The sequence below is a fragment of the Panthera leo genome, chromosome A1, assembly GCF_018350215.1.
Source record: "Panthera leo isolate Ple1 chromosome A1, P.leo_Ple1_pat1.1, whole genome shotgun sequence".
NCBI lineage: Eukaryota > Metazoa > Chordata > Mammalia > Carnivora > Felidae > Panthera > Panthera leo.
This window is the reverse complement of record NC_056679.1, coordinates 141,305,153-141,329,852: the sequence shown is the minus strand read 5'-3', so window position 1 is coordinate 141,329,852 and position 24,700 is coordinate 141,305,153. Positions and strand designations below refer to the sequence as shown.

General features: G+C 37.9%; 2 protein-coding genes across 10 annotated transcripts in view; one reads left to right on the top strand and one right to left on the bottom strand.

Annotated features, from left to right (window-relative positions):
• Positions 1-24,700, top strand: part of WDR41 (WD repeat domain 41) — a 209,020-nt gene that overhangs the window by 176,358 nt on the left and 7,962 nt on the right. For 6 of the 9 annotated variants that reach the window (XM_042941724.1, XM_042941744.1, XM_042941753.1 and 3 more), the window contains 8 exons: positions 995-1,106; positions 3,853-3,915; positions 9,838-9,948; positions 16,019-16,203; positions 18,685-18,806; positions 20,036-20,124; positions 20,950-21,083; positions 23,382-23,584. In XM_042941724.1, coding sequence (XP_042797658.1) covers positions 995-1,106; positions 3,853-3,915; positions 9,838-9,948; positions 16,019-16,203; positions 18,685-18,806; positions 20,036-20,124; positions 20,950-21,083; positions 23,382-23,534 — 969 coding nt within the window. In that variant the 3' untranslated portion in view covers positions 23,535-23,584. Of the gene's footprint in view, positions 1-994; positions 1,107-3,852; positions 3,916-9,837; positions 9,949-16,018; positions 16,204-18,684; positions 18,807-20,035; positions 20,127-20,949; positions 21,084-23,381; positions 23,585-24,700 lie in introns of those variants that run through there. The other 3 variants (XM_042941733.1, XM_042941781.1, XM_042941789.1) reach the window with 3 other exon arrangements.
• The window catches only part of PDE8B (phosphodiesterase 8B), a 252,552-nt gene continuing 247,619 nt past the window's right edge, over positions 19,768-24,700 (bottom strand). The window contains exon 24 of the transcript XR_006203503.1: positions 19,768-20,138. The gene's annotated coding sequence lies outside the window, so the exon portion shown is untranslated. The remainder of the gene's footprint in view (positions 20,139-24,700) is intronic.

Sequence of the window (24,700 nt, the reverse complement as noted above, 5' to 3'; positions counted from 1 at the left end):
TTTCTTGTTTATTCTTCTCCCTCACTCTTGTCCTTTTATTCAATCAGAGTCTTGAGTGGGAGGAGTATGATTAAAGGTGTGGACTTTAAAGTACTGTTAAAGGTAAAGGAGTTCTATAGACTTGAAATACTAATTTTCCTAAATGAATTAGGAGGTATTGATTTGAGAGTTACATAAAAACTAAGGTCATATATTCAGTTTTATTTATTTATTTATTTATTTATTTTTTAATTTTTTTTTCAACATTTATTTATTTTTGGGACAGAGAGAGACAGAGCATGAACGGGGGAGGGGCAGAGAGAGAGGGAGACACAGAATCGGAAGCAGGCTCCAGGCTCCGAGCCATCAGCCCAGAGCCTGACGCGGGGCTCGAACTCACGGACCGCGAGATCGTGACCTGGCTGAAGTCGGACGCCCAACCGACTGCGCCACCCAGGCGCCCCTATTCAGTTTTATTTTAAAGGAAGTTTAAGCCTTGTGTGTTATCTATTACCGAGTAACAAATTACCTCAAAACTTAGTTGCTTAAAACAATAAATATTATCTTACAGTGTTTGTAGTCAGGAATAAAGAGCAGCTTAGCAGTTCTGGCTCAGTATGTATTATGAGGTTGCTGTCATTTGAAGGCTTGACTGGGGTTGGAGGTTCCTAGGGGACTCGTATGATTGGTAAGTTAGTGCTGGCTGTTGTCCAGGGTCTTACTTTTTTGCATGTGCATCTTTCTCCATGTGGCTGCTTGTGTGTTTGCCCTAGAGTGATTCGAGAGAGCAAGGAGGAAGCCACCTTGTCATTTATGATTTAGTCTTGCAAGTCACACACCGTCTCTTCTGCTATATTCTTTTCATTAGAGGCCACTTAGTAGAGTCCACATTCAAGGGTGGGAAACTTAAACTCCACCTTTTCAAGAGAATGGTTTCACAGAACTTGTGGACATATTTAAAAACCACCAATGAATGCTTGAAATTCTAAACTGATATTTCAAATGAATTTTTCAGTGCTTAATTGTTCTTCAGAGACTAGATATTTGGCTCTCTGGTGGGAATGACCTATGTGTGTGGAACCGAAAATTAGATCTCCTATGTAAAACCAGCCACCTTTCTGATACAGGTAAGAAATCAAATCAACGTAATTATGAACCATGATTGATATTCTTTAAAAGACATAATGAATCTTCGAAGAGACTTCCTATGAATACCTCTGTATTCATTAATTAATATAGGGGTTTTTCTTTTCAGTTCTTAATATATCATGTAACCTTATTTCTCCAGTTTGATGGTTGTATAAAATATATTTATATCCCAAATTGGAGGGAGAAGCCTCCCCCACCCACTTATAACAGAATTTCTCAAAAGTGGTCAAGAAAAACTTTGATTTATACTCTTGGTCTGCGTTCCTAAACTGAGTTAGATGAGCACATTGATACATGGAATTACACCTTTCCAACTTTATAATAGAGTTTTCTTCTTTATTTGTGGGGCCATTGGATTTTGAATAGATTCCAAAGGATGACCTCATTTTATAATTGGTTTTACTAGAAAGTCCATGCATTGTGCAAACTTACTAATAAAGTTCAGAATTTGGTTAATATTTTTGGTTTTGAGAAAAGAAAATCAGTTTGACTTCTGATACCAAGGATCTTAAACAATAAAATAAAAAATTATTCAGAGTAAAAATATTTAAGTATAAATGAGAAAATTTAAAGAATAACCTTGAAGTTATGTGATATACTGTTAACTATGTTTGTTTCTAAAAGTAATCAATAAACCCATTGACATCCTAGAAAGAATATTATTAAGCATATTGATACTGTAAAGGTAGCAGGAGCCCTGTGAATTGAATTTACAGTTCACAATTAGAACTAACTTATCTCCACAAAGATACTAAATCAGAAAAGTAATGTGATGTCTTAACAAAACTAAATCACTATGTTTCTAGGATTTTCAGTTTTACCTTTCAATTCAATGTTTGATCACTAGTAATGTTGGTAGTATCTAGATTGTATTTTCATGTTTCCTGTTATCATGAGTTATATCTCTTTATTTACACGTATATTTTCCTTTCTGTTTCTTACACTAGCCTGTGGTTACCTGTGAATTTTATTCCATGAATTATTAGTAACTATGTTATGAAATAATGAAATAAGGACTAACAAGAATATTTTGTCTGATAATGGAAATTACCTGTTATTGTAGTCTCCCTTTTGCAAGTTATCTTTGAGAACTATTAAGTAATCATAGTATTGTCCTATTTATCAGTGTCTCAAGAGATAGTGGAAATCTTTGAGAAAATCTGTTAGAAACCTTTTTTTTTTTTTTTTTTAATTTTTTTTAACGTTTATTTATTTTTGAGACAGAGAGAGACAGAGCATGAACGGGGGAGGGTCAGAGAGAGGGAGACACAGAATCCGAAACAGGCTCCAGGCTCCAGGCTCCGAGCTGTCAGCACAGAGCCCGACGCGGGGCTCGAACTCACGGACCGCGAGATCATGACCTGAGCTGAAGTCGGCCGCTTAACCGACTGAGCCACCCAGGCGCCCCTCTGTTAGAAACCTTTGAGAAGGCTATCAGTTATTATTGGTGAGCCTTTTGTGATTTGGGTTTTCCAAATTACCAGATGCCATTGAGTTAGCCGTGCTGTTAGACCTTTATGTCATGAAGCTCCTTTCATGAGGCTTGCTTGATTTTTGGCTAGCAAGGCTTAAAAATTATGGTCTCTCTGCAACCATTTCATGATTCAGCTATAAAAAGATACTCAGAATTCTATCTTTATATCTTTTCGATCTAACAGAAGGAGAATCAGAACTCGTTTCCAGATTCAACGTTGAATATGCAGCAGACCCCTTCGCCCTATTTGTCCTAGCGAAATATGCTAACATTATCATATTAAATATTCTCACAACAATCCTATTCTTTGGAGGATTTCACAACCCATATATACCAGAACTATGTACTGTTAACTTTACCGTCAAAACCCTATTCCTAACATTCACTTTCCTATGAATTTGAGCATCCTACCCATGATTCCGATATGACCAAGTCATAGGTCTTCCAAGAAAAAATTTCCTACCCCTCACTCTAGCCATATGCATATGATGTGTATCCTTGCCCATCATCACAGCAAGCATTCCACCCCAAACATAAGAAATATGTGTGAAAAAAGAGTTACTTTGATAGAGTAAATAATAGAGGTTTAAATCCTCTTATTTCTAGAATTCTAGGACTCGAACTTAATCCTAAGAATTTAGAAGTCTTCGTGCTACCATATTATGCCATATTCTACAGTAAGGTCAGCTAAATAAGCTATTGGGCCCATACCCAGAAAATGTTGGTTTATATCCTTCCCGTAGTAATTAAACCCCCATTCTCATTATTATTATATCAACACATCTCAGGAGCCATAATTGTGATAACAAGCTCCCACTGACTAATAATCTGAATTGGCTTCAGAATAAACATACTAGCTATTATCCCCATTCTTATAAAAAAAAATATAACCCACAAGCCATCGAAGCATCCACATAATATTTTCTTTATATCTTCTTTGAGCTAGTCATCTTCTAAATGGTGATTATCTTTAGGGATTCCTGGTTAAAAAAAGTTGACCATAATAGTGAAATTGTCAACAGAGCATATCCTACCTTTAGTAAATCTGCATCTTCTTTAGGTCTCTAATACTTATCACAGACTCATTTTCCGTGTGCAGGTGAGCAGGGAACCATGATGTAGTATATTGTGTGTGCTTTATTGTTACAACCCTTTTATGGGAAATAACTTGCATAAATCTGAAAATGTTTTTATTTTTCATATAATCTTTGAAGAAAATAATTTGACCTTTGTCATATATATTTTTGAAGGGATCAGTGCTTTGATTGAAATACCTAAGAACTGTGTTGTGGCAGCAGTTGGCAAAGAACTGAGTGAGTATGACTCTTTTTCTTTTATTTTCTTTTTAAGAAAATTTAAAACTAGACTTGTATACACATTTTAGAAAGACAAGTTTTTTATTTAAGGGACATCTACCCCTGCCCACGTCTTGACCTGCGATTGTTGGAAGCGATGTGGAGACTGAGACATTTTCAAGACGTTAGGTCAGTTTTTGTACTGTGCTTGGTCTAACATAGCCAAGTGGGGCATGGTAACCCCATATGTCTGAGGCCAGAGAAAGCCGTTTACATTCCACAGTTCTGTCTGCTCCTGATCTATAGTCCTACACTTAGCAAAAATACTGACCACAGAAAGCAACTATCAGCATTCTGGAAACTAAAAACTTGATTTGGACGGGTTGGAGGATGATTACTGTGGGAAGCCACTAAGGCAGGAACTGTGGTGTTTTTGGCTTGGGAAGCCAGAGTGGGTCCCATTTTCTTGGGAAGAGTTTCTGCCATTTCCTTCAGAGTGGTGGGATAGCAGAGAGAGGGGGTGGCAAGAGGAATTTTGTAAATTTATTAATTGATTATAAACTTGCTGTTTGAAGACTATTTGGCTGGTGATGGTTAGCTAACCCATTTACTGCCATAGAGCCCATAGTAAAAAATAAAGTCTCTTGTTCCTACTGCCTTTTGAATAGAATTGGGGTGCTGAGAAGTGATAGAGTAAGCATGCTTCTTCAAGACTCCTTATTTCTTGAAGAGTTTTTCTAATGTATCCCAGAGAGCATATGATGTTGCTTGTGCTACTTTCTTTTTTTTTTTTTCAATGTATGAAGTTTATTGTCAAATTGGTTTCCATACAACACCCAGGTGCCCTCCTCAATACCCATCGCCCACCCTCCCCTCCCTCCCACCCCCCATCAACCCTCAGTTTGTTCTCAGTTTTTAAGAGTCTCTTATGCTTTGGCTCTCTCCCACTCTAACCTCTTTTTTTTTTTTTTCTTCCCCTCCCCGATGAGTTTCTGTTAAGTTTCTCAGGATCCACATAAGAGTGAAAACATATGGTATCTGTCTTTCTCTGTATGGCTTATTTCACTTAGCATCACACTCTCCAGTTCCATCCATGTTGCTACAAAGGGTCATGTTTCATTCTTTCTTATTGCCACGTAGTACTCCATTGTGTATATAAACCACAGTTTCTTTATCCATTCATCAGTTGATGGACATTTAGGCTCTTTCCATAATTCGGCTATTGTTGAGAGTACTGCTATAAACATTGGGGTACAAGTGCCCCTGTGCATCAGTACTCCTGTATCTCTTGGGTAAATTCCTAGCAGTGCTATTGCTGGGTCATAGGGTAGGTCTATTTTTAATTTCTTGAGGAACCTCCACACTTTTCCAGAGTGGCTGCACCAATTTGCATTCCCACCAATAGTGCAAAAGGGTTCCCTCCACATCCTCTCCAGCGTCTATAGTCTTCTGATTTGTTCATTTTGGCCACTCCGACTGGCGTGAGGTGATATCTGAGTGTGGTTTTGATTTGTATTTCCCTGATGAGGAGCGACATTGAGCATCTTTTCATGTGCCTGTTGGCCATCCGGATGTCTTCTTTAGAGAAGTGTCTATTCATGTTTTCTGCCCATTTCTTCACCGGGTTATTTGTTTTTCGGGTGTGGAGTTTGGTGAGCTCTGTATAGATTTTGGATACTAGCCCTTTGTCCGATATGTCATTTGCAAATATCTTTTCCCATTCCGTTGGTTGCCTTTTAGTTTTGTTGGTTGTTTCCTTTGCTGTGCAGAAGCTTTTTATCTTCATAAGGTCCCAGTAGTTCATTTTTGCTTTTAATTCCCTTGTCTTTGGGGATGTGTCAAGTAAGAAATTGCTACGGCTGAGGTCAGAGAGGTCTTTTCCTGCTTTCTCCTCTAAGGTTTTGATGGTTTCCTGTCTCACATTCAGGTCCTTTATCCATTTTGAGTTTATTTTTGTGAATGGTGTGAGAAAGTGGTCTCGTTTCAACCTTCTGCATGTTGCTGTCCACTTCTCCCAGCACCATCTGTTAAAGAGACTGTCTTTTTTCCATTGGATGTTCTTTCCTGCTTTGTCAAAGATTAGTCGGCCATACGTTTGTGGGTCTAGTTCTGGGGTTTCTATTCTATTCCATTGGTCTATGTGTCTGTTTTTGTGCCATGTGCTACTTTCTCCATAGGCCAGATATGAGATTTGCTGTGACCGTCAGTTGGCATATTTGCAAATGCCAGTAAGACATGGGCTAATTGTTTACCATTTATTAACTGCTGTTTGCAGACTCCATGGCTTTGCAGCCAAGTTTCACTTTCTTCATCTGACCTTGCCATGTGTAATCATGTCAGAGAAGTAATTTTCTAAACACTGTGCTTATTACCCTTTTTTTCCATAGAGTAGTTTCAAAAGGTATTAGAATTTTTGCTTAGTTTATTTTCTCTTCCTTGCAGAAATTTAGTTTTCTCATGTTTTTGATCAAGCTGGAAAGAAGCTTAGCTTTTCCCTGGCTTTCTCCTCTTGTAGTGAGCCAGTCACTTTGAGTTTTGCTGATTTTACTGCTAACTCAGTGGTTCTCAGATTTTAGTGTGCATTAAAATGACTTGAATGGTTTGTTAAAAAACACACATTACTCGGTCTTACCCCTAGAGTTTCTGATTCAGTGGGTCTGGAGTATGGTCCGAGTTTCTGCATTTCTAACAGGTGTTTTGGTGGTGCTAGGGTTGCTGGCCTGTAGGCCGTACTTTGAGGACTCCTGCCTTAAGTACTTTGATTCTCTTCTTTCCGTCTCACTACTGTTGCTCAGTTCAGGCTCTCATCTCCCCTCTTGCCTGTTCTGTTGTGCTAACCTCCGAACTTTATCTTCCTTCCTCTACTGTAGTGCTTCTCCAGTGCCTTCTCCTCCTCTAGGTTAGGGCTTCTCCGATACATTTCCTAGGAGGTGCTAGGGGTGATCTCTCTAAAAGGCAGGCTACTCCCCTGCTTCCTTTGTCTATAGCAGTCATTTCTAGACTCTCAAATTTCTGACTCGTATGATAGTTCATCTTTTTGGAGATCAACTGAGAGTTGCCAAATTTGTATTTTACTTAGTAAAATCATTAAATACAAAAAAAAAAAAAGCTATCATTTACCATCATCATTTTGTAAAAATTACTTTAAAAAAAATTTTTTTTTTTTAACGTTTATTTATTTTTGAGACAGAGAGAGAGAGACAGAGCATGAACAGGGGAAGAGCAGAGAGAGAGGGAGACACAGAATTGGAAGCAGGCTCCAGGCTCTGAGCCATCAGCCCAGAGACCGACACGGGGCTCGAACTCACGGACCGTGAGATCGTGAGATTGTGACCTGAGCTGAAGTCGGACGCTTAACCGACTGAGCCACCCAGGTGCCCCTGAAAATTACTTTTGAATAAAAAAGTATGAAAAATGTGATCTCAGCAAAGAGTAGGACTTTAAACTGAATATATTTTTGTACAAAATGTATGTGGCCCGTATTTTTTCTCATTTTTGCCTTACATGAATGACATCTTTGCTCCGGGGGACCAATATAAGACCACCAGTAAGATAAAGTCTAGACTTTTCAGCAGATCACATCCACTTCTTTATTCTCTTCCTCCTCTCTCCTCTGAGTCCTGTATCACGTGTTTGTCAAAACTGAATTGCCCTGGGTTCTCCAACCTGAGGTGTTTCTCACCTCTTTGCCTTCATTTCTCCAGTCACTCTGTATCAGGTCTTTGCCCCCTACTCATTGTCCTCTTTGATGTTGCTAATTCCTACTTACTCTTTAGGAGCTCCAGAATGACATTTTTTGAGGCTGAAGGCTTGCTTACCTATCCTCTCTGCTCCTAAAAGTTTTTCTTCTGTGTTCTCATAATCTCTTATGTGTCATTTCACTTACTACTTAAAAAAAAAAAAACTTCTCTTTGCTATTTGTTCTTTCCTTGCCCTTCCCTTGCAGAATGTGAGCTCCTTGACAACTAGAGCTTTTTATTCACCTTTCTGTTAAAAGATGGGAGATTTTTATTGAATGAATGAGTAATTGAGTCAATTCATTTATGTGGTAATAAAAGTATTACTAATGCCTCAACAGAAGTTAGAATATCATGTAAAAAAAAAAAGGAAGAAATGAGAATTGGTTATATTCAGAAAATAATTTGTAAAAAATATGTATTCTTAAAAACAAGGTTTTGCATTTTATTAGTTTCATTATAAAATATAGTGCCATTTTTCCTTACATAAAAATACATTTCATTCTCATAAATAGAGTGTCTTTTCTATTTCCAAGACCAAGCTTGTGCCCATTTCCTTGGTTTTAAATGTTCCATACTAATTTCTCTTTTTCTATGTGAGGCCGGGCTACTTTCACCATGAAATACAGTTTGTGAGTACCCATGTGACTGTGAGGCTAATCAGCAAGGCTGTCAGCTCTGACACCTCATCTTGGTTCAGAAAACCAGGCTTTGTTCTTAACCCTTTTTTAGAATTCACTACTCCTTCTCTTTTGTCTTAGGATCTAACTTATATTTGTTTTATTTCCTTGAAGTTACTACATAGGTGACCCTATGAATACTTGTCTGTTGGGGCCATATTTATGGATTCACTGAACAGTTTCACATTATCTCCAGTACTTGGTAGTTCTTTGTGGAAGCCTCCTTTGTAAGGTTTTTTTGTCTGTATCTGAGGTTACTTTTTGTTAGTTTGATTAAATAATACATTGCCCATTATTCCACATTCCCAATCTCAAGATCATTTAGTAGTATTCCAACTATAAGTAGAATTTTTACACAAGTTTGACAGGTATCAGGAAGAGTTCTTTTATTTAATGAAAGACCTTCTTTTGCCAGCCACAGTTTGAATGTGAACGGCTGTCAGGATGAAATAACTTTTTCTAGAGATTCATCAGTTGGTAAAATATTATCCAGAGAGATACAAAGGAATGTGGTATGACCCATTTTCCAGAGAGGAATGTAAAAAAAAAAAAAAAAAGAGACTTTAGTAATTAGCCACCACCTGGAAAGGATCTGACTTCTGAGACCTTCCCACTTCTCAGATATTAGTGATCCTAATCTGTGAGCATCCATAGTACTTGGTACATTGGCTTATTTCTAGCCCTTAATACATTGATTATAAGCTTGTTTATAAGTCTCACTCCCACTCTAGAATGCATTTCAGGGCAGTGATTGAGCCTTATTCACATTTAATATCTAAGTTGCTGGAACATAAAAGATATTTAGTAAATGTTGATAGAATCACTCCTGTTGATTTGATTTTTGGTTTTCTGTATTGATTAAAGTTAGGATTTATACAAGTTTAAATAAAACTATTTGTTAATGTCAGACAGTGAGTAAAGCAACACATTGAACATCTCTTATAGTCAAAAGTATAGTAAAGCAACACATTGAATATTGACATAGAAAAATTATAAGGCATGTTTTCAGAGAACATATAATTTAATAGTTTACACCTAATATAAGGAAAAGTTAAAAAAAATAGCTTCTCACGTCTTTACTGAGTTGAAGTTAAACATGAATTTGTAGCTTATTTTGTAGCAGTGCATACTGACCTGAGAACATGAGTAGAGAATGATGATGATGGAGATGACTCTGGAATGTGGACCAGTCACTGACCAAGGAGAGAGGGAGGCAGGTTAGCCAGACATGCCCTGAAGCCCCAGAGAAGATGGGGATTTCTGGTTGGTAATGGGTTTAGAAGAGTTTTAATAAAAGAACACTTGTAAAGACACACTTATTTGGGATTTTAGTAGATCATCTCAAATATCTCAAGCATTTGAAAGAAATACTGTGGTATGAATAAGGCTTTCTTTGGAGTTGGGTTTTTCAATACTTTAGATCTTTCTCACTTAATGAAATACTAGCTTTTTTTTTCCCACCAGAAATAGAATTCCATCTTCTTTGACCATTTTAATAAAATCATATCTGTATTTTCATTTAGTAATTTTCAGGTTGGTAACACCAACGGGAGAATCACTGGAATGGGATATTCTTGAAATTAAGCGCCTTCTTGATCACCAGGATAATATTCTCTCCTTGGTTAACATCAATGGTAAGCTTACTGTGTATTTGTTTATATTATGTAAAATTTTGCACTTGTTGACAGAACTTTGGTCTTATTTTGTTCTAGAGTTCTGTAATTACCATCATTAAAATAATGCTTTAGACTAGTACAGGTCAGCAGTCTAATATACTGTGGGGTTTATTCCAGAATTGATCAAGTTTTATAGATAGGTCTAAGTTATAGGTCCAAGAAGAATAGAGTGGGGCAGAGAAAAAAGATGATGGGGGGAGCATAATTATCTCAGGTGCTTTGTGATAGCTCTGAGATGACTGTCATAGGCTATAAATACTAATGCCTAGTAGCATTTCAGCATTTTTGGCAGATGGTTCTGGCCAGTTCCTCTTTTGTAGACCACACAGTATAATACTACGTAGCAAGTTATACATTTAGATCAGAAGGAGCAGAATTCAAGTGGATTGCAATCATGATTGAAGACTTCCAGAGAATAACACCAAGATAAAGTAAAGGTCTGCAAAAATTGGGTCATATCTGCCCATCCTCATGGTTGTATGTTTTGACTTGCCAGACATCTTATTTGGCTTCACAGTGATTTTAATCATGTCTCCTGGAAGCTGAATCTGTCATCAGATGGCAGAATAGGATCAGACACTACCAGTCTTGGGATTTGGTTGGCTCACTTTGAAGTAAAATGATGCCTTGTATCATCAGAACTCTGCTGGTTAATTGGTATTCTGGGGTCACACAAGAAGAGTCCTTGGTGGCTTCAGTTTGATAATCTGAAGGAAACCGTAAGAGTTTTGTGAGGATGCCATGAATATACTGTAGTGGGAGGACTGGACTGCACTCCCAGACCTGAGACCTGGGTTGGCTCTTTTTGAAGAATACTTTGTATAACCTTGAGGCAAAAGGAAAGAGGGGCACAGATAGCACCAAATGTATTCTCCATTTTTATGCCATTTAATCACATGCTCAGATACATGTGTGAGAATGTCCTTCCCAGCTTCAAAAGCCTCTTACCTAATAGCCATCTTCTTACACAAGTCTTACTTACTGCAAGTCTTTCTAAGGACCAGATTGTCTGTGGTGATAGAAGTTAACATGTTGGGAACACCCTTTGATTTTTCTCTGGGGGTTCTCTTTTCTTCTAGCCATGGATGGCAGCACAGGAGACAAGTTCTTATTTGGGAGACCCTGTGACACAGAGTCTTAAACTCCAGGGCCCTGGAGCTGCTAAGAAAAGCAAGCGTTGTCCTCGCCCATTACACTGGTCATGCCTACTTGTTCTGTTTTAGTGGTAAAACATTGGTGTCATTGATCCAGCACGGTTCCTTATTGAAGGTGATAGGATGTTACTGAAGAGGTCTTAGCTTCATGGCCCTTCTGCTGTGCAATATGCAAAGAAGCTTGTAACAGTTGAACCAGAAAATATTTCTTTGCCAACTTCTTAAGGGAAAGAAAATGGAAATCTAAAGCAAAAATATTGTTAATGAAAATTACAGGAAACCCATAGTAGTTTTTACTTTATTAACTCCCTGACTATAAAATTACATTACAGATAATAAATAAGCTGTAAGCATTTTGAGGAATCCTATATGGTCAAGTAGTCTGTTAAAATTTGAAAATGATATTGTGACAGTCTCTATTTTGTACATAGGTAGGTTTGCTGTCCTGAAGATTTCAGTGATCCTGAAATTATTATGTTGTACGGTTCCCAGCTCCACTCTCAGCCCTGTTTCTTTTACTACCAATTACCAGTGGAAGATGTGGCTAGTTCTGGGTTTGTATTTCATAGGAGAAGTGCATTTTCATGGAGGTGGCCACAGGCAACCTTAGAATGGTAGGACAAAATTCCCATAGATGTGAATAATGAGTAACAGAGAATCTGATAATGAATGAAAAAGAGATCTGAATGCCTGAGCAGAAGGTTTTCTAACACAGACATACAAGATAACCTAGTTTATATTTTCTGGCAAAAGGCTCTGGTGCTGCTTCATTTTATTCCTTTTCTTGTGTTGACAGCATGGTATGGTAATCACAAATTATTAGTACTAGTGAGGGAAGGTAGACAGATATAAGAATGGGAGTTCCTACTAAGTGACTTTTTTTTTTTTTGAGAGACACAGAGTGTGTGTGTGTGGGGAGGAGGGGCAGAGAAGAGGGAGACACAGAATCCAAAGCAGGTTCCAGACTAAGCTGTCAGCACAGACCCTGATGCGGGGCTCAAACCCACAAACCATGAGATCATGATCTGAGCCGCAGTCAGACGCTTAGCTGACTGAGCCACCCAGGTGCCCCTATACTAAGTGACTTTTGATACTAACATAGGATGAAAATCCATCTCTGTATATCATTGAGCTTGTTTTGTGTGAAACATTCTGAGTGACCTGTTTGAGAATATATAGTGATAAATTTATAGTAATAAACTACACTGACGCAGCTGAATGCCAGTATTTTAAGTGAAAAATTCCAGCTGGGCACAAATATCTTGTTTCTGTTGCATAGATGAATCACAGACACTCGGGAAGATTAAGTTAGAGCAGACAGCCGTGTGGTCTCAAGTTCAGTTGACTCTGTTATGATGGCATGCAGAGTTAGTGTCAAGAATCTTCACTCCTTAATGTCTCTGGTTCTTTTGTATTTTGAATGAAATTGGAAAGAGGAGGGAAAGGGATGGAAAAGAAGGTCATGGAAAGAGTAGTACAGCTTTAACTGTCCCATTATTAGTAGTCCATTAATAAACTATAGAACTTGGTCTTGGAACCAAGACAAAATAAAGTTTACATGTATGACTGCTGGTAATTTTTTATTTCTAAGAGATTGTTCATCTAATTATTAGATATTTCTGTCCTGGCTTATTTGGTAAATGGAATCATTAAATCATAACTAACTCATCTTTGTATTCCTAAATTAGAAATACTGGAGGTTTTAATACCATTAATTTGGAATAATACTAGGAGCTCAGAATAATGCCAAAGACTCAAAGATAATGTTTGATGTCTTTTTTTAAATTCGTACACATTTATTATTGGCTTTTTCATCTAGTGCATGAGAAATCCAAGATAGAGGTTAAATGACTTTCTGAGGACTAGATGGCTAGTAACAGAGCCACATTTAGAACTTGGGTTTTTAGACTCACCTTGTATTGTTCTCTTCTACCTTACCTAAATATGTAAGGATTAAAATAGATTACATTTATTTAAGATAGTTTTTAGTGTCAGCAGTAGTACATTTTCTATTAATTATGTAATTTACAAAGTGTCTTAGTTGGCCCACTAATTTTATTTTCGTTTAAGGTAATAAAAACTTGTTATTGTAGAAGTAATATCTAGTCATGGTAGAGCAATGAGAAAAGAGTGAGAAACATAAAGTCTGTAAAAAGGAAAATTATCCCACACGACAGTATTAAGCACTGGTCCGTATACTTCTAGGTGTTATTCTGAGAATATGTATGTGTATATCCATATGGCTTGCTGTTTTGTAACTGTATGTCATGAATATATTTCCGTAGTAGTATAAACATACTTTTACAACTAAAATTTTTTTAAGTTTATTTATTTTTTTTGAGAGAGAGAAAGAGAATGCAAGTCACAGAGGGGTAGAGAGAGAGGGAGAGTGAATCCCAAGTAGGCTCCACACTGTCAGCACAGAGCCCGACTCAAGGGCTTGAACCCACGAACCATGAGATCATGACCTGAATCAAAGTTGGACTTTTAACTGAGCTACCCAGACACCCCTACAACTCAATTTTTAATAACAGTTACTGTTTAATTTTATAGAAGTCTTATTTATTCAGTTCCCAATTCACATTGTTAATATTACGTATAATAGCCTTGTTACATTTATCTTTTATGTGCTTTCCTCAGGATAAATTTCTAAAGGTGGAATTGTTGGATCAGTGGGTTTACATTTTTTTTAAGGTTTTGATGCATATCACCACATTTGAAAGGATTGTACCAATTTATACTAGGACATTAGTACGGAAGTATGTTGATTTTATGCTTTTGCCAGCATTGGGGACTTTGCTATTTTTTCATCTTTCCCAGTTTTCAAGTCATTGAGTAGTATCTTACTGCTTTATTATTATTTTTTAATGTTTATTTTTGAGAGAGAAAGATTGCACATGCAAGCTGGGGAGGGGCAGAGAGAGAGGAGGAGACAGAGGATCTGAAGCAGGCTCTGTGCTGTCAGTGCACAGAGCCAGATGCAGGACTCAAACTCAGGAACTGTGAGATCATGACCAAAGCCAAAGTTGGTCGCTTAACTGACTGAGCCACCCAGGTGCCCTTCTTACTGCTTTTAGATTTTTTTGATTATTAAGGCACTTGAACATCTTTGCCCATGTTTACTGACCATTTGTATTTTTTATTTTGTCTGTTCAGGTCTTTTGCCCACTTTCTGTGATGGAGTATTTATCAAAATTTGGTTTCCAGGAACTCCTTATTTATCAAGTATAATAAACCCATTTTGATACCTGAGTTGCAAATTTTTCCCAGCCTTTTGTCATTTAAATATGATTGTTTTCACTAAGCAGATATTTACATATGTATCTTTCTTTCCCCACCCTGCCTCCTTTAGAGCTTTTTAGCACTCCATATTTATAAAAGCATTTACCTTTATTTTTTCAATCCTTTAAGTACTTTTAATGTTTTAATGTATTTGAAACTTACTTTGGCCTATGTAAAATAACAGAAAAAATATATATTGCTCTCTGCCCCCAGTTCTTGGCACAGAGCTCCTAAAACCATTGTAATTTCCTAAGTGATAAGAGCTCAGGGAGCATCTTTTGTTCTAATATTTGGTCTAATATTTGCTGATCGATATTTCTTGGAATTTTCTGAGTGATAGTAGTGACTTTTGTTCTAATGAGACCTTTGTTTCTTGGTGGGCTTCTAGATGGGGGCTGGTCACCAGAAAGACCAGCCATGACTAGAAACTTGGAAGTTTTAGCCTACCCCTCATTTTCCACAGAGGGGCTGGAAATGGAATAATTGATCATGCTTACATGATGAAGCCTCCATAAAAATCCCAACAGTATGGGGTTTGGAGAGCTTCCTAATTGCCCAGCATGTAGAGGTGCTGGGAAAGTGGCATGGTTGGAGAGGGCATGGAAGCTCCACAGCCTTCCCACACACCCTGTCCTACACATCTTCTTCATCTGGGTGTTCATCTTTGTCTTTTATCGTATTTTATAATAAACTGGTAAACAGTAAACTGTTTTCCTGAGATCTGTGAGCTTCTCTAGCAAATTAATTGAACCCAAGGAGAGGGTATGAGAGCCTCTGATTTATAGCTGATTGGTTAGAAGCACAGGTAACAACCTGGACTTGCACTTGGCATCTGAAGTAGAGGGAGTCTTGTGGGACTGAGCCCTTACCCTGTGGGATCTGATGCTTCCTCCAGGTAGAGTGCCAGAAAGGAGTTAAATTGTAGGACACTCAGCTGGTGTCACAATTGCTTGATGTGGGGAACCCCCCCCGCCCCACATCTGGTGTCACAAGTGTTATATGGTAGTAGTGTGATAGTAAAAGAGAAACATAGGAGAAGGGTCTGTTCCCTCCCCTTCCCCTCCCTTCTTTTAATGTTTATTATTTATTTTTGAGAGAGACAGAGTTCAATCAGGGGAGGGTCAGAGAGAGCAAGACACAGAATCTAAAACAGGCTCCAGGCTCTAAGCTGTCAGCACAGAGCCCGATGCAGGGCTCGAACTCATGAACCAAGAGATCAAGACCTGAGACGAAGTCGGACGCTTGACTTACTGAGCCACCCAGGTGCTCTGGGTCCGTTTTCTAAATAGTGTATGATCCAAGATAAGGTTCTTTTATTTCTGTTCCCCAAATAGTTAACCAAATATTCCAGTGTGAGGCATTTCTTCCCTCACTGAATTGAAATGCTGTTATGACATACTAAATAAGTAAACTTGAGTCTGTTTCTGGTCTTGCTATGCTGTTATATTGATCTTTTTGTTTGGCTTGTCTAGGTACCTCACTATTGTAAATGCTGTGGTTTTATAGAGCATTACCAGCAGGCAGTCTATTTCTTTTTTACCTTTAGTGTATGTAAAATGATCACTAAAGAGACAAATATGAACTCTGCCTAGATTTGAGTTTTGTAACTGGATCCCATGTTGGAGAAATGATCATCTGGAATATTCTGGACTGGACAGTGCAGGCCCGTGAATGCAACTTCTGGGACCCATCTCCACAGCTGGACACCCAACAAGAAATAAAACTCTGTCAAAAACCCAATGACATTTCTATTCATCACTTCACATGGGATGAAGAGGTAAAAAAAAAAAAAAAAAAAAAAAAAAAAAAAAAAAAAAATCTGTAAACTTGTCTTTTTTAATACACCCAGTGTCTAATTTTTTTTTTAAGTTTATGTATTTTTGAGAGAGGGAGAGAGAGAATCTCAAGCAGGCTCTGTGCTGTCAGAGCAGAGCCTGATGTGGGGATTGAACTCATGAACTGTAAGATAATGACCTGAGCAGAAATTTTTATTTTTATTTAAAAAAATTTTTTTTTCAGTATATGAAATTTATCGTCAGATTGGTTTCCATACAACACCCAGTGCTCATCCCAAAAGGTGCCCTCCTCAGTACCCATCACCCACCCTCCCCTCCCTCCCACCCCCCATCAAACCTCAGTTCTCAGTTTTTAAGAGTCTCTTATGCTTTGGCTTTCTCCCACTCTAACCTCCTTTTTTTCTTTTTTTTTCCCTTCCCCTCCCCCATGGGTTTCTGTTAAGTTTCTCAGGATCCACATAAGTGAAACCATATGGTATCTGTCTTTCTCTGTATGGCTTATTTCACTTAGCATCACACTCTCCAGTTCCATCCATGTTGCTACAAAGGGCCATATTTCATTCTTTCTCATTGCCACATAGTACTCCGTTGTGTATATAAACCACAATTTCTTTATCCATTCATCAGTTGATGGACATTTAGGCTCTTTTAATTTGGCTATTGTTGAGAGTGCTGAGCAGAAATTTTTAAACTTAATCTCATGATGGATATAAAAAGGTATCATTCCCCGTATTCAAGTTGTGCTTTAAAATGTTCTGATATTTTTCAGGGTGCCTGGGTGGCTTAGTTGATTAAGCGTCCAACTTCAGCCCAGGTCATGATCTCAAGGTTGGTGAGTTGGAGCCCCGTGTTTAGGCTGCTTCGGGCACTGTGCTGACAGCTCAGAGCCAGGAGCCTACTTTGGATTCTGTGTCTCCCTGTCTCTCTGCCCTTCCCTCTCTCACAATAAGTAAAGCTGTCTTTTTTTTATTTTTTGAGCTGTCTCTCAAAAACAAGTAAACGTTAAAAAAATTTTTTTAATGTTCTGATATTTTTCATAGATTGCAGAACTTCCATTAAAAAAGCATTTTAATCTTAGCTCCTGTCTGTGAGGCAAAGAAGTGATTACATGTCTATAGATTTAAAAACTCTGTTGAAATCTTTGGTTGGATTAAATAAGAGTTATGGTCCTAAAAATTATGTTTTTTATTTGGTACCTTTTTTGCTTGTAAAAATTAGTATTTAAAGTTTTTTCATTTTGTATTTTTTCTTCTCACAGATTTTGATTGAGGTGTATTAATTGCTATAAATGCTTGATAAAGCATTACTCAGTTTTCCCTAGTATTTCTTCTTTTATAGGGGTTTGTTTTTTCTATAAGGGGACATTAATTATTGATTATAGGTGATTGATAGAGTGACTCTGATGAGTAATAGCTGCCCAAGAGTTCATTAATTCTCCAGCTGTGCTTATAATTTCCTTTGTGCTCTTTGGTATATCACGTAAACTGCACAGATTTCCTGGTTTGTAGAACTAGTTTTTGGGGTTTCTTTGCATTTGAATTGCTACCCATAGGGCTCTAGATTTTAGCACGTTGACCAGTTTTCATTAATGCTCCTGACACTTGCCCTCACTTTGCGCTGCTAAGTGCAGAGTACTGATCCAGAGGATCAAGGGGATCTTTCCACATTTAAACTCTGGTAAGCCTTGAGGGCATGCTATGGTCTAGATACTGTGAGTCTGAGTTGGGTTTGTAGGCCTCAATGGAAGAGAAGAATTCCTCAAGAGAATTTTTTTGGTAAAAACAGGGAGGCTAGATCTTAAGGGATTTTTGAAAGATCTGCCTCACTGGGGTACCTATTGCATAAGAAAAGGATTCCCAGGCAAGTGCTACCAAAAGTCTAGTGATGTGCAAAATAATTTCAGAAGCTAGGTAGTGTGGTGTGAGTCAAGAGCAAGGGACTGGAGTAACATGACCTTGATTCTGGTATCAGCTCCATGTCTGAACTTAGTGTGTCGCTTTAATCTTCTAAAATTTTAACTTGTTTCTCTGGAAAATGAGATGTTGTTAGGCTATAAGAAGATCAATATTGGTAAAAGTACCTTCAAAAGATTAAAGTTGTTTTCTAATAATACATTTGGAAAAATGTTTTTTGTGAATTCTTCGGAGGATCTTAAGATGATAGTGCCACTATAGCATAGGCTTTTTTGTGTCCTTGGATTTGTAGGTCTCTTGCATTCTTAAGGGTATAGTGTTAGGTGAATGAAAATCTAGGTTGTGCCTCAGCAGCTCCCACTGTACCGCCAGTCTGCCAACCAGAGTTCCTCTTTCTAGCTGTCATATACAGGACTTCTTTGGAAGTTCCCTATTGAATACAGAAGGTAATAGTGGCCTTCTGATGTCATAGCAGGACTGGAAATCTGTTGTACTACGTAGTGGTAAGGATTAATTTTATGTCCATTTCTGAACTTTTCTCCTGACCAGAATGTATTTGCTGCCGTTGGAAGGGGTTTATATGTGTATAACCTTCAAATGAAGCGTGTGATTGCTTGCCAGAAAACTGCCCATGACTCCAGTGTCCTGCACATTGCCAAACTTCCAAACAGGTACTAGAAGGTGGGCCAGAGTAGCCCATGAGCTGTAGTCTGCCAACTGTAGTTTAATGAAAAAATACCACCCTAACTTTGACAAAGATCATGTTAGTATTATTTAAAAAGGTCATTTACAGGGGTGCCTCGGTGGCTCAGTTGGCTGAGCGTCTGACTTCAGCTCAGGTCGTGATCTTGCGATTTGTGAATTTGAGCCCGGCGTCGGGCTCTATGCTGACGGCTCGAACCTGCTTGGAAGCCTGGAACCTGCTTCAGATCCTGTGTCTCCTCTTTCTTCCCGTCATCCCATCTATTCTACAACAAATGAAATAGATTCCCATTTCCCAGTTCCACCATGGTAACTGCTGAAGTGGCAAAGTTATTTGGCTCCATGGTTTGACCTGTTAGATTCTTTTAGAAATGGAGAATACCCATGGCTGTCTCTAACAAAAGAGTTTGTGGTAATGTGTTATAAAATTTACAAGAAGTAGACTTTGGGCACTATTTTTCTTCTTGTATTTTCCATAAACCCACCTTATTGTTGCAGTTGTTGATGGCCAGAAAGAAATGGTCATCTCCTTGTTATGTGGGGCTACTAAGCAAGGGCTTTCCTCTAAGGGTAAATTTGGCTTCTGAGTTTCTAGGGATGAAATTGTAGGAGGGGAATACTATTTTCTCTGCAGGATACTTTTAGAGTGAGAGCCACCCTGAGAAGAGATACAGTGAGAGGAGGGAAGGGGACTGTTCAGGATATTGTGAAAGTGTAATTAATTCATAGTTTTCCTGAATACATTAAAAAAAATTTTTTTTACATTTATTTATTTTTGAGAGACAGAGGCAGAGCACAAGCAGGGGAGGGGCATAGAGAGAGGAGGGGACACAGAATCAGGTTCCAGGCTCTGAACTGTCAGCACAAGGTCTGATGTGGGGCTCGAACTCACAAGCTGTGATAATCATGACCTGAGCTGAAGTCAGACACTCAACCGACTGAGTCACCCAGGTGCCCCACATTTTTAAAAACGGGATGATACATTTATCACATTTAAGCCAGTGGGACAATATAACGTGCCCTTCCTGAGGAGTGCTTTTACTTAGCATTGTAAAGCCATGTTAAATAGTGATTTTTATCAACTCCTGCCAAGAGCTGAAGAGAAGCAGTTGAGGGCGCTGATTTCTTTCACTGCAAATTTAGCATAGGCCCTTGTTGTGCACTTGCTTTTTGTCAGTTATTTATTTTTTTCTGACAGGCAGTTAATCTCATGCTCGGAAGATGGCAGTGTACGCATTTGGGAGTTAAGAGAAAAACAGCAGCTTGCAGCTGAACCTGTACCAACAGGTGTGTCTTTTCTCCTATGAAAAACAGAAGAAAGGCAGTTAAGTGCAACCACAGGAATAATATACAGTGCTCCAAATAGGCATGTTTACATGAAGCATATGCTAATTGGGATCTCAAATTCACATCTTAATGTTGCTTTAATGTAGAACTGCCTGTTTATTTCAATTCAAGTCAACTAGTATTTTACTGTTTTAAGGGGAAACTCTTACTTTCTGGTAATCTGAACAAATGGCCCATTGAAGTATTCAATCATTTTATATTGTCTATCATAATGCTTGATACACAAATGGGATTTGTACCATCAGTTATCACATTAAAGTGTTCTTTCAGCCTGGAAGCATTAACATCGAATTCAATTTATGGAAAAATACACTTTTGTGTTTATATCATAATCTCCTGAGCTCTTGACCTGCAGGTATTTGGTTTGAAAAACAAAATCCTGGTTCATTAGCATCCTTTGCATAGGAAATCCGATGCTAGTACCTCTGGAGTTTCTTCTGGTCATCTGAAGTCATAGGGTATTGTATTTGGACATATATGTTGCTTTTCATCTACTTTTGTTGATCTGAGTTGTGTGGTTTTTGTTTTTGTTTTGACACTGGCATTCAGGCCTTTTGCTGCTCTCTTTTATTCCCAGTGCATTTTGTCATGTGAATACACCTTCACCAGTGGGTGAGGAGGGGCAATAAAAGAGATGAGCAACAAACCTTGTAGTTAAGATGAAAGGAAGTAACATATTTACATTTAAATTTTGTTTTTCTGATCCTTTATTCTGAGTAGAGAGCATAGTAATTTTGGGAATGACTGAAATGATTACTTTTCTAGGTTTTTTTAACATGTGGGGATTTGGAAGAGTAAACAAACAAGCCAGCCAACCTGTTAAAAAGCAACAGGAAAATGCCACTCCGTGTTCTTTGGAGCTTATTGGAGATTTGATTGGACACTCCTCATCTGTGGAGGTATTATTTTTAATAGGCATATAAAGGTTTAGGGAATTCCCACTTTTGCATCTCGCTGCTCTTCATTCAGTTGGTATCGTTTTTTTCTGAATCTAAACATGGATAGGTTATAGTACATGCAATTAAGATCTCCCTTTACAGAGATACGATGTGAGTAAGCAAGGAATGTGTTACTTCTAAATATGGGCTTAATCACCATTATTTGTGAGATGGAGACAGCCAACAATGGGACAAGGTGAATAATGTGGAATACATATGTTTAACAGTAGTAGAGGGTGCGTGGACAGTTGGGGTTATATGTTGAGTTAAAGTCTTCCAGAATTGAATTCAGGGGGTCTTAATCAAATTCAAGAACAGAGCCCTGTTTTTACCTCCTTTTGAAGGATATATTGTTAGCTTCATAAAACACAGGGCTTGGTTAGCGTTGTGCATATATGAAAATATTAGTTGAGAATTATGTATACAGTTCAAACTTGGGGAAATCTAAATACATTAGTATTTTACTATATACACTATTGCCTATAATGAAAGGAATAAGATCAATTGAGATAGATGATTGGAACTGATAACAGTATAAGCAGAGCCTTAAGGATTGAATTTCTTAAATTGTTTTTCCCTGTCTCATTGCCAGGGAGGAAAGAACTACTTTCCATGTGGAAGTGCATTTATGCCTAGCATTCATTTCTTCTATTTTAGGGCAGTGTACTAGACACTGGAGTTTACAAAGAAACCTAAAACATAATCCTTACCCTCGGGACTCATACTTGAGTAGACAGGAAGGCTATAGATCTAGTAAGCTGTTAACCTAAGCTGTTTAGGATAGACCCAGATGATTGTACACAGTGAGTACTCAGGAATTAGGAGAAAATGGTTAGTGGAAGATAGAAAATGGACTTGACCTGTACCTTGAAGGGTAGGGAGGGTTAACATAGATAGCCTTATGACGGTAAGTTTCCCGATGTTGGGTATCCTGTCTTGTTTATCTTTGCTTTCCTCTAACAGGTAGCCCAATTGTTTTCATTTTGTCCTGCTTTTTAACTTTGCTTAGGTGGTTATAGTGTAGTTGGGGAGTAAGGATGTAATGTGGTAGACAGAAGTGCAAAGATAGGATCTCCTTGCTGGCAAAGAGCAGACTGGCTAGGCTGGAGCAGTGGTTTCCCGTGAATAGACGCCAGTAGGAGTTAAGCCTGAGAAAGTAGTTTTGGGTCAGATTATGAATGTCCTTGTATGTAAGGCTCAAGAATTTGGACTTAATTTTTAAAATAGTAGGTACCCATTAAAGGTTTTTAAATGGTGGGGGAAACATTCAAAGTGGCGTATTTGCTGTAAAGTGTTGACCCTGAAGTATTTTTTTTAAGTGTCTCTGAAATTTCCTCTTTTAAGTGTTACCTCCTCAATTTCCTCATTCCTTTTATATTTTTATCTTTACTCTCTAGCCATCTAAATTCTTAATCTTCCATCTCCTGTAGTATTTGCTTCCATAATTGCCCCTCTTATATCCCATCAGCTGAGGCCTTATCGTGCTATCTTCAAAACTGTGTGTTATTTCAGAGAGAACTCTCATCCTCTTGTTCTTTAATGTTGTATTTCTATCCTTTATTTCAGTCTTGCCTTTGAGGAGCTCTGTTCTACATCGGTGTTCATGCTGCCTTCTCACCAACACTCCGTATTTTTTATTCTTAGCTCCCAGCCTTTCACTATGCATGACCTTCCCTTTATTTGGGAAATTTTGTTTTTGAACCGTTGACATTTTCAGTGGTTACTGATCTATGTTCCCCTTTTCTGTGGCAAATCATAGTGTGAACTACATTTTTTAGGACCTGATTATATAGTCTTCGTTTTAACAACTGAACTAGCACCTTTTTCATGGTAGTGCCATCTATTATGCTGGGTTCCCCAAGTAAATGCTTACTGACTGATTAGAGTGCTGAAGCCAGTGTTTATCTTAAAGAATTTGGAATTCAGACATTTTACTGGTAGCTATTAGTGTGTACAATAAATGATGAACCAATTCTGGCAGGACTTCTGATATAAAACCAATACTTGAAGAATTAGATTATGGTAAAATTGAGAAGATTCAATGGGAATTCATGTATTTCACACACAAAAAATAGCTGTTACAGTTCTGATTATTAAAATACAGGATATTAGTCACATAAATAGTAGACCATTAATTTCTCATGAAAAATGATCAAGAAGTCTCCAAGGTACATATTTTACAAGCCATGTTAGTGTATAATTAGCCTTGCCTCTTCTCTTTAAATTTCCTATAATCAGTAGCTTTAAATGTCTTTACAGATGTTTCTGTACTTTGAAGATCATGGACTAGTGACTTGTTCTGCTGATCATCTCATTATTTTGTGGAAAAATGGAGAAAGAGAATCTGGATTGCGCAGTTTAAAATTATTTCAAAAACTGGAGGAGAACGGTGACTTACATCTTGCTGTGTAGTTGAAGGAATTTGGAATACTTGTACATGAACCTTGAACATCAAATATAGGGTAATACTCAAATTTGTATTGTATTATTTATTTTTTAGTAATCTCCACACCCAGTGTGGGGCTTGAACTCAAAACCCTGGGGTCAAGAGTCATATGCTGTAATGACTAAGCCAGCCAAGTGCCCCTTGTAATGTATTACTTTTTCTGGTTACTCCATAAAATTCTGGTTGAATTTTTTTTTTTGGTGGGCCTGCAAACCAGCAGCAACTTGCTTCTCAGGTATTTGTTTAACTTAAGAAATGGGTCTAATTTTAGCAGTGAATTTTCAAAAGTACTCAGATCAGAGCACAAATATTGGTTGATACAGAACTAAATTATACATGGCATCTGTATAGAAAATTTTTTAATTAGGCTTAAAGAAAATTCTATACCAGAAATTGTATGAGCTTAACAAAGAAAAGTGCTCGGACCTCTCACTCCCTTTATTTAGCATACTTTTGTTGCCTCTACATTACCACCAAAAATTGTTTTAAAAGGTACATGTACTTTTTTTGTTGGTGGTGCCAAATCAATCATTTTTTGTTTTAGTTTACTACAATTCCTCTAAACTCAGATCAATAGGAATCTTATCAGGGTATATCCCCCCCCCCACCCAAATAACTGTTAGCTAGATTGGTACTAGACCAGCAACTGCCCCTCATATAGGCCAGGGATGACAGCTAGGTCACTAAAGACTTCTGTCGCAGGTCAGAGACCATGAGCCCAGAGTACTTGATTTGTCTTAGCATTGCTTCAGATAGGAAATACTTGCAGTGACCACTCAGATTTAATCATCTTCCTCACCCCAGCAACCTTAAAACAGAATACTTTCCTCCCTTTGGGTACTAAAGAATAAAAATTTAAAAAGAAAAGTGGGTGACCCTTCCCCTTTCTGCTGACTCATGTGTTCATCCCATACAGCCTAAATGGAATCTTTATAAACTGTTGTTTCCCCAACCATCCACAGATGAAAAGACCTAAAGTCATCTGTGCCACACCAGTGCCCTAATATTAGGAATGAGTAAAGGCAAGCGATACTATTATTTTTAATTCACAATGAAAATAGCTTTATGGAGAAATATATTAAAATGTCTCTGCCAGCTTTCTAAGTTTTCATCCTAAAATTAGAGCGTGAGT